Source organism: Hyaena hyaena, unplaced genomic scaffold, assembly GCF_003009895.1.
Source record: "Hyaena hyaena isolate Hyena2069 unplaced genomic scaffold, ASM300989v1 scaffold_645, whole genome shotgun sequence".
Lineage (NCBI taxonomy): Eukaryota > Metazoa > Chordata > Mammalia > Carnivora > Hyaenidae > Hyaena > Hyaena hyaena.
Window position 1 is genome coordinate 652,053 of NW_024081272.1, and position 16,606 is coordinate 668,658.

A 16,606-nucleotide genomic window follows, 5' to 3' on the forward strand; every position below is an offset into this window, starting at 1 on the left:
AAGGAAGAAATAATCAAAAGATATTAAGAAGGAATTTAAATTTTTAAATTTTTTTTTTTTTTAAGAGAAAGAGAGCAAGCTGGGGAGGGGCAGACAGAAAGAAAGGGAGAGAGAAATCCCGAGCAGGCTCTGCATTGTCAGCACAGAGCCCGATGCAGGTCTCAAGCTTCCAAACCATGAGATCATGACCTGAGCCAAAACTGAGAGTTAGATGACTAAGCCACCCAAGCATCCCGATAATAAGAAAATTTTAAAAAGAAAGAAAAAAAATATGTGATACAAATGAATATGACAATACAACACACCAAAGCTTACAGAGTTTTGGTGGCAGCAGTGCTCAGATCTGTAAGCTGTTAAAGTTTATGTTAAATAAGAAACAATTCTCAAATCTATAATCTTAACTACATCTTGAAGAACAAGAAAAAATAAAAACTAAACCCAAAGCTAATAGAAGGAAGAAAAGAATCAAGATTAGAATGGAGATAAATAAAATAGAGGCTATAAAAACAACAAAGACAATCAAAAGAAACAACAATTGATTCCTTAAAAAGATGAACAAAACTGACCAATGGTGAACTAGACTGACAAAGGAAAAAAAAAAAAAAAAGAAAGGAGACATAAAGAAGTGAAAATGGGGAAAAGTACTACCAACTTTACAAAATAAAAAAGATTATGAGATAACATTATGAATAATTATACACCAACAATTTAGATAACCTATATGAAATGTACAAATTCTAAAAACATACAAATTATCTAAATGACTCAAAAGGTAATTAAAAATACCAATAGCCTTATAATGAGTAAAGACACTGAACCAGTAATCAAAAGCCTCCTAACTAAGAAAAGTCCAGGGCAAAATGGCTTCACTGGTGAATTCTGCCAAACATTTATATTAGAATTAATACAAATCTTCACAAACTCTCTCAACAAACAGAAGAGGAGAGAACTCTTCCTAACTCATTCTATGAGTCCAACTCTAATGTCAAGTCCAGATACACATCACAAGAAAATTACAGACCATCTTTATGAATATAGATGCAAAATATCAACAAACTATTAGCAAAATGAATCTAATATCATATTTAAAAGACTGTATTGACCAAGTGAGATTTATTCCAGTGACATTTATCCCAAGAATTCAAGGCAGTTCAACAACAACAAAAAAATCAATTAGTAGACTTTCAGGGGGCTACAATAGTCAAAATAGTCTTAAGAAATAAAAAATTTAGAATATTCACACTTTCTAATTTAAAACTTACTTCACACTGCAATAATTAAAATAGTATGGTACTGGCATAAAAGTAGACATACAGCCCAATGGAAGAGTCCAGAAATAAATTCTATATATCTATGGCTAATGGATTTCAATAAGGGTGTCAAGTGCATTCAATAAGGAATGAACAGGGATGCCTGGTGGTGCAGTCTGTTAAATGTGCAATTCTTGATTTCCACTGGGGTCATGATCTCATAGGTCATGGGATCAAGCTCCGCATTCAGCTCTGTGTTGAGCATGAAGCCTATGTAAGATTTTCTCTCTCTCTCTCTCTCTCCCCCCCTTTCCCCTGCTTGTGCTCTCTTAATAAAAAAAAATAGTAATAATAAAAATAAGAAATAAATAGTCTCTTCAATGAACAGTGCTGGGACCATTGGATTTCCACATGCAAAAGTGTGAAGTTGGACTCCTAACACTGGATTTGGTAATGGATTCTTGGGTATAAAAAGCACAAGCAACAAAAGAAAAAATAAATTGGATTTAATCAAAATTAAAAAGTTTGTGCATCAAAGGACAGTATCCAGAAAGTGATCAAGAAAGTGAAATGACAAAATACAGAACTGGAGAAAGTATTTGCAAATCACAGAATTGGTAAGGGTTTAATATCCAGAATATATAAAAAAACTATTATAATCCAACAATAACAACAACCACCACAACAAAAATCAACAACCTAATTTTAAAAAACGGGCAGTAGATTTTTCTCCAAAAAAAAAAATTTTTACAAATGGCTAATAAATACATGAAAAGATCACTAGTCATTAGGGAAATGCAAATCAAAGCCACAATGAGATAACACTTCACACTTACCATGGGATAATGATAATAATAAGGAAAATAACAAGTGTGGTGAGGCCATAAAAAACTTAAATCCCTTGCACATTGTTGGTACGAATATAAAATGGTCCAGGGAGTATGGTAAACTGTTAGGTAGCTCCCCAAAAGGTTAAATGTAGAATTACCACATGATCTACCATTTCCGCTCCTAGGCATATGCCCAAAAAAGTGAAAACAGGGACTCAGATACTTCTATGCCATGTTCACTGCAGAATTACTTACAATAGCTGAAAGAAAGAACAATCCAATTGTCCATCAACAGATGATTAGACTAACATAATATGGTGTATCATACAACAGAATCTTATTCAACCATGAAAATGAAGTACTGATATGTACTACAACATGGATGAACCTTGAAAATATTATGCTAAGTGAAAGAAACCAGACACAAACTCCACAAATTGTACAATTCTATTTTTCGGATATGTCCAGAACAGGCAAATCTACAGAGACAGAAATCAGATTAGTGGTTCCAGGGTACAGGTGAAGAGCCAACTGGGAGGTGTGGGGTTTCTTTTTGGGCTGATGGATATATTCTTGAATTAGATAGTTGTAATAGATGCATAAAGCCCACAGAATTATATACACTTTCAAAAGGTGAAATTTGTGATCAATGAATTCTAGCTCAATAAAGCTGCTACTGAAAAAAATTTCCATGCTAGACATAGGCTATCTTTCCAGGAGATAATAATAATAACACATAATCAACCATTTATTTAAATCTCAACCACTTTTTTCTTTTTAAAATGTTTGTTTATTTTGAGAGCGAGTGTGTGTGTGTGTGAGAGAGAGAGAAAGAGAGTGAGTGAGAGTGAGCGAGTGAGCAGGGGAGGGAGAGAGAGAAGAGGAGGAGAGAGAATCCCAAGTAGGCTCCATACTGTTAGCACAGAGCCCAACTGCAGCTGGATCTCACAAACCATGAGATCATGGCCTGGGTTGAAATCAAAAGTCAGATACTTAACCAACTGAGCCACCTAGGCACCACAAATCTCGACCTTTTGACTATGAAAGAGCCTCACTCCAAGGATGTTATTTAAATATACAGTGAAATTCACTGTTTTTGCTCAAACTTCCATATGTACAAATAAATCAACAATTGCTAAACCTCTAACAGGACTGGAGCACAATCTCCCTGTAATGAGGTTATACACAGGAAAAAAAATTCCATGAAGTGTCACAATACATTTAAAATAAAAACACATTAGTGATTATTTCAAAATTGCCTATTTACATCATCATCAACAAAACCTTATACAAATATAGTAGTAAAAGGTGAGTTGAGCAATGATAAAGTCATACTTTTTTTTTCTGAGAGAGAGAGAGAGGGCAAGCTTGTGAGCAGGGGAGGGAGACTGAGGATCCAAAATGGGCTCTGCACAACAGCAGTGAGCCCAAAGTGGGGTAGGGGAGCTTAAACTCACAAACCGAGAGATACTGACCTGAGCAGAAGTTGGATGCTCAACTGACTGAGCTATTCGGGTGCCCCAAGTCATACTTTTTTTTAGTCATACTTTTTAAAAAAAATTATTTATTTACTTTTGAAAGAAAAAGCACAGGCAAGCACAAGAGAGTATGAGCAAGGGAAGGGCAGAGAGAGAAGGAGAGACAGAGAATCCCAAACAGGCCCCATGCTGTCAATACAGAGCCAGACAGGGCTGGATCTCATGAACCACAAGATCAAGACCTGAGCCTAAACCAAGAGTTGAACGACTAAGCCATCCAGGCACCCCAAAGACATACTTTCAAAATAATTATTAAGAAATTAAAGAAGTGTCTTTAATCCCAGGGTCAGTTCCACTACCATTCTCTTTTCTGTATTATGGACTGGATAAGATATATTTGAATACAGAAAGATACATTTCCACATAATACACAGGAGAAAATATTTAATTTTTTTAAACGTTTACTTATTTTTGAGAGACAGAGCAAGAACAGGGGAGTGGAGAGAGTGACAGAAACACAGAATCCAAAGCAGGCTCCAGGCTCTGAGCTGTCAGCACAGAGCCCAACATAGGGCTCAAACCCATGAACTGTGAGATCATGACCTGAGCCGAAGTAAGACACTTAACCAACTGAGCCATCCAGATGTCCCAGAAAATCTTTATTTAAACACTACAAATTTATGACTAGACTCAGCAAACCTGAGCTCTGGTTCCAGATCTAGAGCCTGTACCCCTTGGCAAGGCAGTTATGTCCTTCCAGCTTCATGTTCCTTATGTGCAAAATAGAAATTTCTAGGACTACAAGTGTGATCTTAACTCATGCTGGAGGAAAGCAAAATGATACTGCAAGACAAATTAGGGAGCAAGGACTCTCTACTGACTATTGGTTTCAGAAAATCTTCTCTTCAAAATGTTCATGGCCAGTATCTTAACAAATCTTTAAAAAGTCTGGAGATCAGTATAAAAATAATAATGTATTTTTTCTTTGTCTTACTTTCCATTTTTAAAAAATGTCATCCCCTTCTGAAAATGGATTAACAGGGTAAAACTCCTGATTGTCAGCTTCTTTCTGTCCTGAGAAGAGTCAATTCTAATGTAAGAAACCAGTCACCTCTCTATTGATCAACTGTGGATTCACTTGAAATTTTTCGGTGTACCATTTTCTAAGCAGTAAAATTCTCTCCCTGAATATCATAGCTTCCAAGTTGACATCTGGCGGACTGAAAATTCAACTTAAATTTCACCAAGTTTCTCCTACTGGCATGCTATCTTTCATGTATTATCACAGATTCCTAAAAAGGTGGTAAATCACCCAGGTAAAGATTCTTGCAGGTTTAGAAGAAATCATATTCCATCCCTGGGATAACTTTAATAATCTTTTCTGGCAAAACTTTTTGGTAATCTTGCTGCTTTACTGAGGTTGACCCCTCAAGTAAAACTATGATAAAAGTATTACTAGGACAGTTTTCCTAGTGGAAATGTGGCTTTCTTGAACAAATAAAAAGTGAGCCTTACTTTAAAAAAAAACAGTAAATACATTTAACTGTTAAAGTTATTTAAGAAAAGCTGTGATCTCTCTTTTAAAAAGAAATACCAAAATGGCAATACTAACATCACAGCATTTTTTCCTATTATATATTCAGTTGGAGGTCAATATTTTAATTGGAGTTACTGTAAATACAATCAGAGTGACTCAAGCTAACTCAGTTTGAAGGCTAGGGGAAAAATTAAATAATCTATTTCTACTGAAACACTAATACATTAGCAAAACTCTGTTAAGATGAAATTAGCACTATGTTTTTAAAATGCTGAGTCAATAAACATCAGAATACACTATTAATTGTTAGCAAACCCAGACACATTTGTGAAGTTCCACCTTTCATATACTATGTCAATCTTCAAAGATCCCAACTATTCCCAACTGCATGGCAAGAGTATGAATTCTTGGGGCGCCTGGGTGGCTCAGTCAGTTGAGCATCCAACTTCCGCTCAGGTCATGATCTCGCGGTTTGTGGGTTTGAGCCCCGCATCGGGCTCTGTGCTGACAGCTAGTTCAGAACCTGGAGCCTGCTTCAGATTCTGTGTCGCCCTCTCTCTCTGACCTTCCCATGCTCACGCTGTCTCTCTCTCTCTCGGAAACAAATAGAACATTTAAAAAATTTTTAAAAAGTACGAATTCTTAAAAGTACCAAGTTAAATAATGGTCAAGCTATTTTAATTTTTTCTCAATGACTTAAATCATTCTCTTACAATGTATGACTGGACTCAGTCTTATAAAAATATAATTTATTGGCCATTTACTTAGAATTACAGTGACCAAATTACAAAACTAAGTGTTGTGTTGCTCAACATCCATTCCCCCTCCTTTCTTCCCCAGCTACCCAGTTTCACAGATAAGACAGGTAGGGATCAAAATGATTAAAGGATTTGTCTATAGTCAAATGAGTCACCAGCAATGGAGAAGAAATAAGTGATTGGCTCTTTGGTCTTTTGTGCTTCTGGTTTTCCACCGCTGCTCCAAGCAACTCAACTAAAAAATATGGCAGCAGTGGGGCACTTGGGTGACTAATCGATTAAGCATCTGACTCTATTTCAGCTCAGATTACAATCTCAGAGTTCATGGGATTGAGACCTGCGGCAGGCTCTGCACTGATAGCCTGGAGCCTGCTTGGGATTTTCTCTCTCTCTCAAAAATTAATACATACACATTAAAAAAACAACAACAACAAAGAACCAGGCTTGTTCGGTTCACTTACAATATACAGCAGCACTAAGAATATTTATGAGCTATTGGCACCTTTCAATTTCATAATTTCTGACTACAAAAATAGGAAAACAAGAAGTGAAGAACACTAAAATTCTATTTTGACATGGCTACTATTTTCCTTAAACATAAGGAAATGTGCATTTTTCTCTTCTAATTTGAACTGATGATTAGTTCTACTCCAAGTATTTTTTTGAAGTAGAACACATGAAGACAATGTTCAGCCATTCCTTCTCGGCACTAAAGACACTCATGAAAAGATTATGCTTTATCCTTCATCCATCTCAATGGCCACGTGGGCCACCAGTGGCTACTGGCCTGTACAGATGGCCAACTGCATATAGAAACATTAACTAGCATAAATAGCTAACTAAAACAAAGGCAAACACAAAGAGTGATACTTTGAGAAAGATAAAGAGTATGAAATCCCCACCCACTACTACTAAGTAATCTAAAGTAGTAGTACTTCAAGTACTTCAAAATAGCCATTCAAAAATTTGCCTGCAACTTCTTGTGTACTAGTTAACATACTATAGTCTCTAATTCTTTTCCCTTTACTTACTCTTGATGCCCTCTCAAGACACTACCATCTTTCCATCATTATCTAGGGAAAGTTAAATTGTTTCTACCCAGAGTAAATCTATGGTTCCACTGAGTCAGCTGAAAAGATTTCTATTAACCATTAACCCAAAGAACCACCTACCACACAACAAATGTTATTCTCTGGGCTGTTAATATCATACAGTTTTACTTGTCTCCATGCAGAGCATCACGAAAGATGTTCTTTAACATTTACCACAGATGGAGATTTATCACATTTTTCAACTTTGATGCCCATCACATCAAGAAAATAAAATGCACTGTGTAAACAGGGTTAACTGCAATTTGCACTTACTCTTTGACTAGATACTTCAAGAAAAGATCTAAATACTGAAATCAAAATGAATGATCCTATAGAAGGGTGAAGTCTTAATAGCAGGTTTAAATGTACCATGTGTGTGAATAAGGAATGGAGAGATGACATCACTCCCACTTAAGACAAAAAATGACCCAAACACATTTTCTTAAAAGAGCTTCCTTTACAATACTTAAAAATAGTAACTACTTATCCAATCAATATATTTAGCGCTGTTAACATTCAAAAAAGGAGATTATCAAGTATAAGATAGACACCATTAAAATAACCAATGGCCCAGAAGTTTTCTACCTCTTTCAGAAACATCAGTAGTTCTCAATGAGGGGTGGTTTTGCTTCCCCAAACACATTTTTTGGCTTTCACAACTAGGAAGGGGTGCTCCTGGCATCTGGTATGTACAGGCCAAGGAGGCTGATGCACATCCTACACTGCATACAACAGCTTCCAAAGTGAATTATCTAGCCCCAAATGTCAACTGCACCAAAGATGAGAAATTCTGAGAAATGCAAAACACAGTGGAAATATAGTATCTTTTTGTTTTTGTTATTGTTTTTTAAAATTGGTGGAGTGAAAGATCCATTTTGAGTAGTACCAAAAAGATTACAAAATAATAAAAAGGCCATTCTGGAGGATTTCTCCAAAAGAATATGATTTAGAGAAAGTAGTCTATATAAAGCATCATTAAAAAAAAACTATCACACTATTCTAAACTGGGATTTACTATGGTTTCATAAAGTAAATTTTTAAAAGAAAATTTGCCTTCATCAGTCCTTAGAAATAAGCCCAGTGAAGACACAAGTTTGAAACCAGAACCCTGACCATGATTGCATTCTCTATTAGTCACAAATGCTAAAGCTATAAAAATATATATATACACATAAACATGAGTAAAGGGCAAACCCTCCAGAAACTGAAAAAATAAACATTTTTAATTGATGCCTTTTGCTCAGCCTATAAGAATTTGGCTTTTAAAGCTCATCAAAAGCAGTTTCTGAGAACCAGAGGTTAAAAAAAGAAAAAAGGAATGTAAAAGTCAGGAAAGTATTTGTCAGATTAGTGTCAGAGACCTTTGTGAGGATGACACCTTTATCCTCTGCAATACATATCCATGGAGCAATTCACTTGGCTTCAGAATGATAGCCACTGGAGGTAAGTTAGTACATTTTTACCTTTTTTGCAAAAAAGGTAAAAGTTGACATCACCCTTGTCAACTGCTGACCATGAGCTTGCACTGTACAGATTATCATGTTAAGGCAACTGCCAATATTGTTTCAACGATCACAACTGTGTCTTCTTCTTCCTCTCTTATTTACCAAATTTAAATGATGAATTAAAAAAATGTTTTACTAAAGAATCTGGACAATCAGAAGTATTAAAATAGTACTAACTGAAAGTGAAAACTTAACTTGGGGTATAATTTTTGAGTTTTCTCTTCAAACAGCTCCATAACCATAGCTGTTCTTAAAATTCAAGTATAATCCCCCCAAAAAAAAATGTCTAACATTACTATTTTTCAAATAAATAGTAACTGCCAATTTAAAAGCTGAAAGTAATCAATCCTAATTGAGCAAATCTGCCTATGAGAGATAAACATCATCTCTCAAAACTGTAGTCAGAAATATTAGGCTTTTCCAAAAAGTAACTTCAAATACATTTATTTATTAATTGAAATGCTCCTTCAACCTAACACCTTGTTTAAAAGATTTAGCTGTTTTTGTGTTTTGCTTGTTTTTTGTTGTTGCTATTGGGTTTTTTTGGTGTTTTTTTAAATTGCTCTAGACTCCATCAAAAGGCCCAGCTGTTAAATTCAGGAGCAATGACAACAAATCCCTTGGCAAACAACAGCTGAGAGTGAGACCTTTTCTTGAGAATAATCAGAGATAGTTGACAAAAGAGGGCATACCAAATGCCCTTTCAAGATTCCATTAAGAAGCTGAACAGAAATAAAACCAACACATTTATATACATCTTAAAGCAAATTATAACTCTACCCCTTAGTGGATCCTGCTTGGTTGTAAAATAAAACATCCAACAACTTTGAACAACAGTGAGACAGTGTTCCAGGTTTCTGAAGATGAGAAATGATCCTCACTAATCAAGTGCAAGGTGGGAAAAACTGGTTCCATTACCTGATAAACCTTTTAAGCAGACAGACTTAAAAGAATTAAATGTCATTGTATATAAGCCTGTAGAACTCTGTGTGCTTTTACTTCTCCGAAGCAATTTTTAGATGGTCAATTTTTAAGTTAAACATATACTTTTGAACTATCACCCCTTCTCTTTAAAGATGATTTTTCTTGGATCCCAGAAAGCATCATCTAAACCTTATCTACAGTGTTGTCAGACTGGTCTCTCTCAATGCCTCAGTTGTCTTACTTTTCTGAAATCAAATGACCTCTACTTTTGTTATGACTCTTGAATTAGAGCTTAAAGTGATTGAGCACACATGTAAGAAATGATCTCCTTTACAGCATCTACAAATCTCAAAAAAAAAAAAATTGGCAGTGTAGCAAAATCTTCCCCATTTTGGGTCCCTGATCATTAATAAAAGTCAAAATCTAGGCTAATACTCTCACAGTTCTTATCTTTCTCTTTTCAACCAGCCACCTAATTTTTTTTTTAACATGAATCATTAAATGTTCTCAATATACATGAACTCACTTCAAGATCAACTTTGGGGTATCATTTATGTATTACTCTTCAAAATAGAAACCACACTCATAGAACAGTTTTTCATTAGTCTAACAACAACAACAACAACAACCCTTTCAAGTGTCATCTCCATTTAAACCGAAGTGATAAACAATTTATCCATGGAAAATAAACTACATCCTTTCAAAGGAAATACTATTGCTAAGTAAAGGTGTAGAAACAGACTCCCTCCCCCCGAACTCTGCAGATGCCAAAACTAACCTCAAAATTTTGGGGGAAAAAAAAACCCAACAACATAAAGTTACAATACTATGGTCTTCCAGTTACAAATGCTCACTGAAAAAATGATTTTTCACCCAAGCGAACAGTCCTGAAATACCTAAGAAATATTAGCCAGCTTTATGTTCCCTTTCCTTCTATCCTAAGACTTCAATTTCCACCTTTTATGGAAAGGAAATAAACAACTAGCTTCCTGTTCAATCACTAGCTTACAGCCAGTCTTTTACACATCACAGAACACAACCGCCTCCTCCTTGACTTCTCTCAAATGTCTCTTATCTTAATTTAAACTTGTTGAAATATGAGACCATTTTACAACACTAATGCTTTCCGATCAAATTCATCTTACTTTAATGCTAAGAATGCAAGAAACATCAAAATGTCCATGGATTATTTCCTATTCCTAAAATATTTAAATTAAATTATTTACATAGTGAAGACTTAGAAACCGTGACAGTGAAAATTCGATTTGCCAAAAGCTAAAAATACTGAAATTTATAGGAAACCACTTAATCCTCTGTTCTTACTATGGCATACAACTAGAAAAGGGGCCTCCCACATACTCCCCTTTCTATCCTAATTTCATGAAAATGTAAAACGGCTAAAATGCCTATCAATAAAAAGGATTATCTTTTTTAAAAACCTAAATATTACTTTAACCCTATACTTTCCTTTAAAAATGGGATGCCTTAGAAAAACTAAGTTAGACAAATTCTTTTGTGCTTGGATGAACAACAGGAAAGCAAAGCCTCCAGCCCTTTGGGGAGGAACCTTGTCCCTGCAGCCAGCTCTGATGTGCTTGGGAGATAAGGCTCCATAGTGACACTTAAGGAAAGGCCTGTTCACATTTGAATTTCTGCATTCCTCAAGAACAATTCATGGCAATAACTAACTTTGCAGAAGAGCTACATGAAAGCTTTGGCCAATGAATGAGGGTCATCTGCTCTTTATCACAAGGGTAAACCTCATCCTGGCCAGTTTCTAACCTTTTAACCCTGTGAATTCCTAATTTACACATGAATAATGGAATTCTTGCCTAGAGTGCAACTTTCAGCTTCTAGTTCCTAAGTTTAGAAACCAAGACTTGATTGCCTGTGTGTTAAAAATCTAAACTTGCGCAGATTAAAGTTTTAGATTTTCAGATGCTGTATTATTACACTTCTGAACCAAAAGATATGCTTGCTGACAAATCTTTGATTAGAAAATAAAAAGAACACACTTGCACCCTGCTGCTATCAATAACTAGGAGAGAACTAGCTTTAAAAAAAAAAAAAAAAGCAAAACAGAATGTCCATTTAATGCCTATTCTCTCTCTGTTTAATATGTATAATGTCTTTACCCTGAACATAGGATAAAGTCATTTGAACCCACATCATTGGACACTGCTTCTTAAATATCAAAACTAACTTTGTGAATTCAGAATCTCTAAGATGTCTCATATTTCTAAAGAAAAACCTAAAACTCCTATGCATTAATTTTAAATCTATAATACTGAATGCAATTTCGTAGCAAAATATCTCCGCAGAGGTATATAAAATGTGTGCCTATGAAGTGTGGTCCCTGTAACTGACTACAGCTGACATTGAACAGCAAAGCAACGTTCTACATAGTTTCACCAGAAAGTTTTTTTTCACTCATATGAAAACAACCTCACTACAATACCTTTCAAAATGATTCAAGTCTAATATGTATTATTTTTTACAAAGTTACAAAAATCAAAAGATGCTCAAAAAGCCAATACTAACATTCGTTTCACTGTTAATAGCACTTGCTCTGCTATTCAGACTTCAAAGCTGTGTGTGTGTGTTCAAGGTATTTCTGGGCGCCCTAAAATTTTTTTTGTCAGGCTTCTAAGGAGGTCCTGGAAATCCTGTGTGGTCACGATAGATGCTTCATCCTTTCAAGGCCCATCCGCCTCCTTCCACCTTCCTACCCTGCCCCTCTCCTCTCCAGCAAAGAAATACAAGCTACAGCTCCTGGGGATGAAATACTTTCCACAAATTGGAAAAGGTGAAAAGCTTACAGCTCGATAGAACAACTTCATGTCACACAAAAATTAAATGAACTGAATATAAGCATAAAAAGCACATTATCCTGAATAACAGCACTGTACAGAAACAACATCACTCAACAACAACAAAATGATTATTGGCCAGTGATTATGGCAAACAAAAGAGAAAGTTTATCAGAAATTCTGAGCTTTTTGCTATTCTGGGGAAGCGCTAAAATTAGAAACTTTTCTACTTTTCTGACACGTTTCAACATAAACATATTTGCTTGCAACTTACTTTCTACAATTAATCATTATTGCACAAATAAAATAAATACAAATACAATGGTGGTATATATATGGACATACGCTTTAAAATAGTTAAAGTCACCTAAAAAAACCCTGCCAATACCTCCCTAAATTTCAACTGTATAGACCCTGAGGAAACTATTTCATCAAGACTAAGTTTTTATCTCAAAGGCTCCCCCTTCCTATTGTTCATCCTGTAAATGATCAATTTGTTGGTGTAGCACAAAACCTATCTTTTGTGGATCAACAAGAGAATGTAGCTACTAGGATGTCTGTGAAAACTGGTTTTAAGATTTACATGGTCTATTGTCATTTTGAGTACTGCATGTTTGATCCCGAGAAGATGGAAAGCCTCAGTGGGAATAAGGAGATCCCTATCTATCTTACGCCCATCTTTACACTCAACAGATCAGATCAGCCACCAAGCACTGGATCACTTGGACAAATGGCTGATCTGATGGGGCTGTTAATACAAAAGAAATCATTAGACAGCAAACTTTATGACAACTGGAATAAAAGGGGCAGATCTGGTTTAAATCCATTAGGCATAATATGGAAATGGCCTTAACCTCTTTCTCTCCCAGCAGAAAAAGACTAGGAATACTTCAAAGGCTTGAGAGTTACTGACCAATGCCATCTCTACAATTAAAAAGCAAGTTGAGTGATCTTAAAGTACTCAGAGAAGTGGAAGGTTGGGCTTTAAGAAAGATTTAGCACTCAAGGGCTATCTACAAAGCAGGAAGATTTGCTTGTGATTTTAAAATTTTAATTAATATATGAAAGATGAGATTTTAGAACTTTTGCTGTTTTAGCCAAACTTTTACAACCAACTCTTCCCATAGTGTGAAACACTTAAATTAATATAAAGCCACTTCTACAGATTTAAGTGTCCTAAACCGAACCTGACTTTTGTTCTTAATCACTAATCAAACTTATTTTTGTCTCAGATTTTTCTGCATGCTTTAGTTAGCATCAACTACTATCTCCAGGTAGTTCTTAATGTTTGTGTGATTTTTAAGGTTAGCACATAGTATATAAAAAAATCATCAAAATGTAGCAATGAAAAGTGTCAAACAATGAAGAATTTAAACACTTACTTGACAACGTAAGATGTGCTTTTTGACTAAGAATGGCTCCATATTTGTTCATTGCCAAGCACTGATAAAATCCTTCATCAGACTGCTCTCCTCGCTTGCCTTCCACTTCACTGATGTATAAAGAGCTGTTAGACAGAACCTGGATCCGTTTATTTTCAGACACTTTTGCTCCATTTTTCAACCATGTAACCTTAATAGGAACTTCTCCATGAGCCTGGCAATCTAAAACGACCGGGTCCTTTCTTGTGACAGTTACATCCTGTGGCTCTTTTATAAAAAACAGTTCACTAAAGCACCACACTCCTATAAGGAAAAAAAGAGGGGGGGGGCATATCCAGAATCATAGGTATAAAATCATTTCTTAACACACCATGGTAAAATATATATGCAGGGTATAACATGACAAAGTTTAACAAACCATATTAGTTACCTTATAAACACCTTAATAAATGAATCTAATGTTCAGCAAACCTTTGCAACAAATTGGAAAAATCACCTTTTACATCTACTGTAAAAGCATAGGGAAGATTTCATGATCTTCTCTGCCTTGTAAGAATCTTGTTCTCAAGTTCCTTGCTAGAGTATCAAAATCATCAGGAAAGCACACGCTGTTTGCTACTTTTACAAGCTTGTCAAAAAGATCTTGAACAGAGTAAGTCGTAAAAGTCTAATTTTACAAGAAATCATTAGCAAAACTCCAACTCTGTGAACAAGCAAGTTTATTTCCTTGTCCCTTGAAGTGTTTTGGACCCCTTGGCACCTATGCCTTTGGGAAGTGCATTTATCTTTCATGACAAATTACAAGTTTGCATTTTTATATCTGTCTTTTTATAGCAAGGACTCTATCTCCTCTTCTTGAAAGAGATCCATTTACTTAATATCTGAGGAGTAAGGTAAGTATTTAATGGACAATCAACTTCGAAACGTTGGTAACTCTTGCGGATTGTACTCAGTGGGTGATCGGATTAGAAAACTTTTATTTCTTTTTATTTTCTTTCTTTCTTTTTTTTAGAACCACCAACTGCTGGAAAATAAAGTGCATGACTAATTGGTCCTAACTGTCTAATAGGGATAGGAGATTGCTTAATCAACCAATACACATTTTTATGAGAGCAGAGGAAAGGCTTTATCCTAAGCATACACATTATCCCTGCCAGAAGGCATGGGATGACCACCTAATACGCTATCACCTCTTGCATTCTGCGCAAAGGCCTGCGAAAAGTCTGGCATATTGATTGGGGAGTGTCAGGAGTTTGGGAACATTTAATCTTCCTTCTGATGTTCTGAATCCATGATTACAAATTCCCGGGATTGATCTGTTTCTCATCAAGGCAGGTCCTCGGAAACCTCACACACTAGTCATACTCCCACGCTGGGGCTTCGGACCTCAAACTTGTGCCTGGGACTACGCAAGCGACCCTAACAGCCCAGCGCTGCAAGGACCGCTCCGGAAGGCGCCCATTGTGTTTCCGAGTCACATCTGACTTTGATCCTTTTCTCATGTTAACAGAAAGCTAATTCCTCCAGAAAAGACAAAAGTTTGGGGGTTTGTAACCTGTAAATAAATAAAATAACCCATTCTCCTGAACGTCTCTCCTCCCTGCCTCCTGCAACCAACACACCCACTTTACACGTTTTATCTCTTTGAGGATAAACCAACACCGACGCAAACGAAAAAAATTAGTTCATCCAAATTGGCACAAGGCTAACCTGGAGTTTGGGATCCTCACATTCGTACACACTTCAGGCCCTCCCCCAAACACCTGGCTACAAGAGGGGAAAAAAAATCCTATTTAAATACCCTCCTCCCCTCTGGAGCACAAATCAGCCAAGCACCTTCCAACCCTCTTGTCTTTGCAATTCCACCCCTGCCGTCCCCTCCTCTCTTGATCTGGATCCGGGAAAATGGGCGCACTCTGGGTGCTGACCCGGACGCTGAGTTCACCTATTCTCTCCCCAGTCCAAAAACGTGGAGGGAAACTCCACTGCAAAAAGGGGAAGCCGCGAGAAACCGCGGCGCCCCCTGCGTGGCGAGGCTACCACTAAGGAAACAATATAAATAAAGCCACGTGCGCCGCGGCGGCCCCGGCGGGCGGCGCGGAACTGCGGCTGGCCGCGGGCGCGGGGACGCGGCCGGAGCCCGGACAATGGCGCGAGGAGAAGGGGGGAAGAGTGGACAGCGGATGCCACGGCCCTGCAGCCTACGACTCAGAGAGCGCTGCGAGGAGGGGCGTGTGCCGGGAGAGTAGCCCACAGCCCTGCCTGCGTCCCCGCAGCGCCCGCTGGCCGCTCCCGCCTCCAGCAGCGGCACCCGACTGGCTGCAGGGAGGGGGCAGGGTCCGGCGGTCAGCGCAGCGCGGAGGACCCCGCCGCTCCCCCAACGCCCCCCCCCCCGCGCCCCGCGGTTTCCTCTTTCCCCAGCCCACTCGCGCCTGCTCCAACCCCACAGGCGCAGAAGAAACGCGAAAGAAAGCGCGCCCACCTGGACCGGAGCCGAGGAGCAGCAGGAAGAGGAGCGCGCGGAGCAGCATCCCTGGCGGCCGCAGCCGGGCGACGGGTCGCAGAGAAGGCGCCATTCACCGGGGCTGCGCGGGCATGCTCCCCGGCCGCCCTGCAGCCGCTGCCCCTCTGCCAGCCCCCCTCTCCGGACTCTCCCCGCGCCGCGGCTGGACGCGCGCAGCCTGCGCTTCCTGCTCGGGCTCCGGCGTGGCGTGGCAGCGCGCGGCCGGCGGTGGGTCTCTGTGGTCTCGGCCAGGCCGGCACACGGACACCCGCTCGCGGGAGGGGGGCCCCGAGAGTCCGGCCTGGGGGCGGAGTGAGGCGGCGGCTGGAGGGGGCGGGGGCGGGGGCGGGGGCGGCGGAGTGGACAGCGCCGCCGCTGCCGGCCTGGGACTACTTTCTACATCTGGCCCCTGGTCTGGGGACCGCGAGGTCGGTGCGGCCGGCGGATGGAGACGGCGGGAGGGGGCCGGTGGCGGCCCTGTCGCTGCCCCGCGGGGAGGGGGCGGGCCCCGCCGGACAATGCACCTGGGGGTCAAGCC

General features: G+C 38.6%; 1 protein-coding gene across 1 annotated transcript in view; it reads right to left on the reverse strand.

Moving 5' to 3' along the window:
* PRTG (protogenin) overlaps nucleotides 1–16,141 on the reverse strand; it is a 118,508-nt gene extending 102,367 nt beyond the window's left edge. Inside the window, exons 1-2 of the mRNA XM_039216581.1 lie at nucleotides 16,048–16,141; nucleotides 13,566–13,868 (exon numbers count right to left, since the gene is read on the reverse strand). Coding sequence (XP_039072512.1) covers nucleotides 13,566–13,868; nucleotides 16,048–16,141 — 397 coding nt within the window. The remainder of the gene's footprint in view (nucleotides 1–13,565; nucleotides 13,869–16,047) is intronic.
* Between the last annotated feature and the right edge of the window lie 465 nt (nucleotides 16,142–16,606).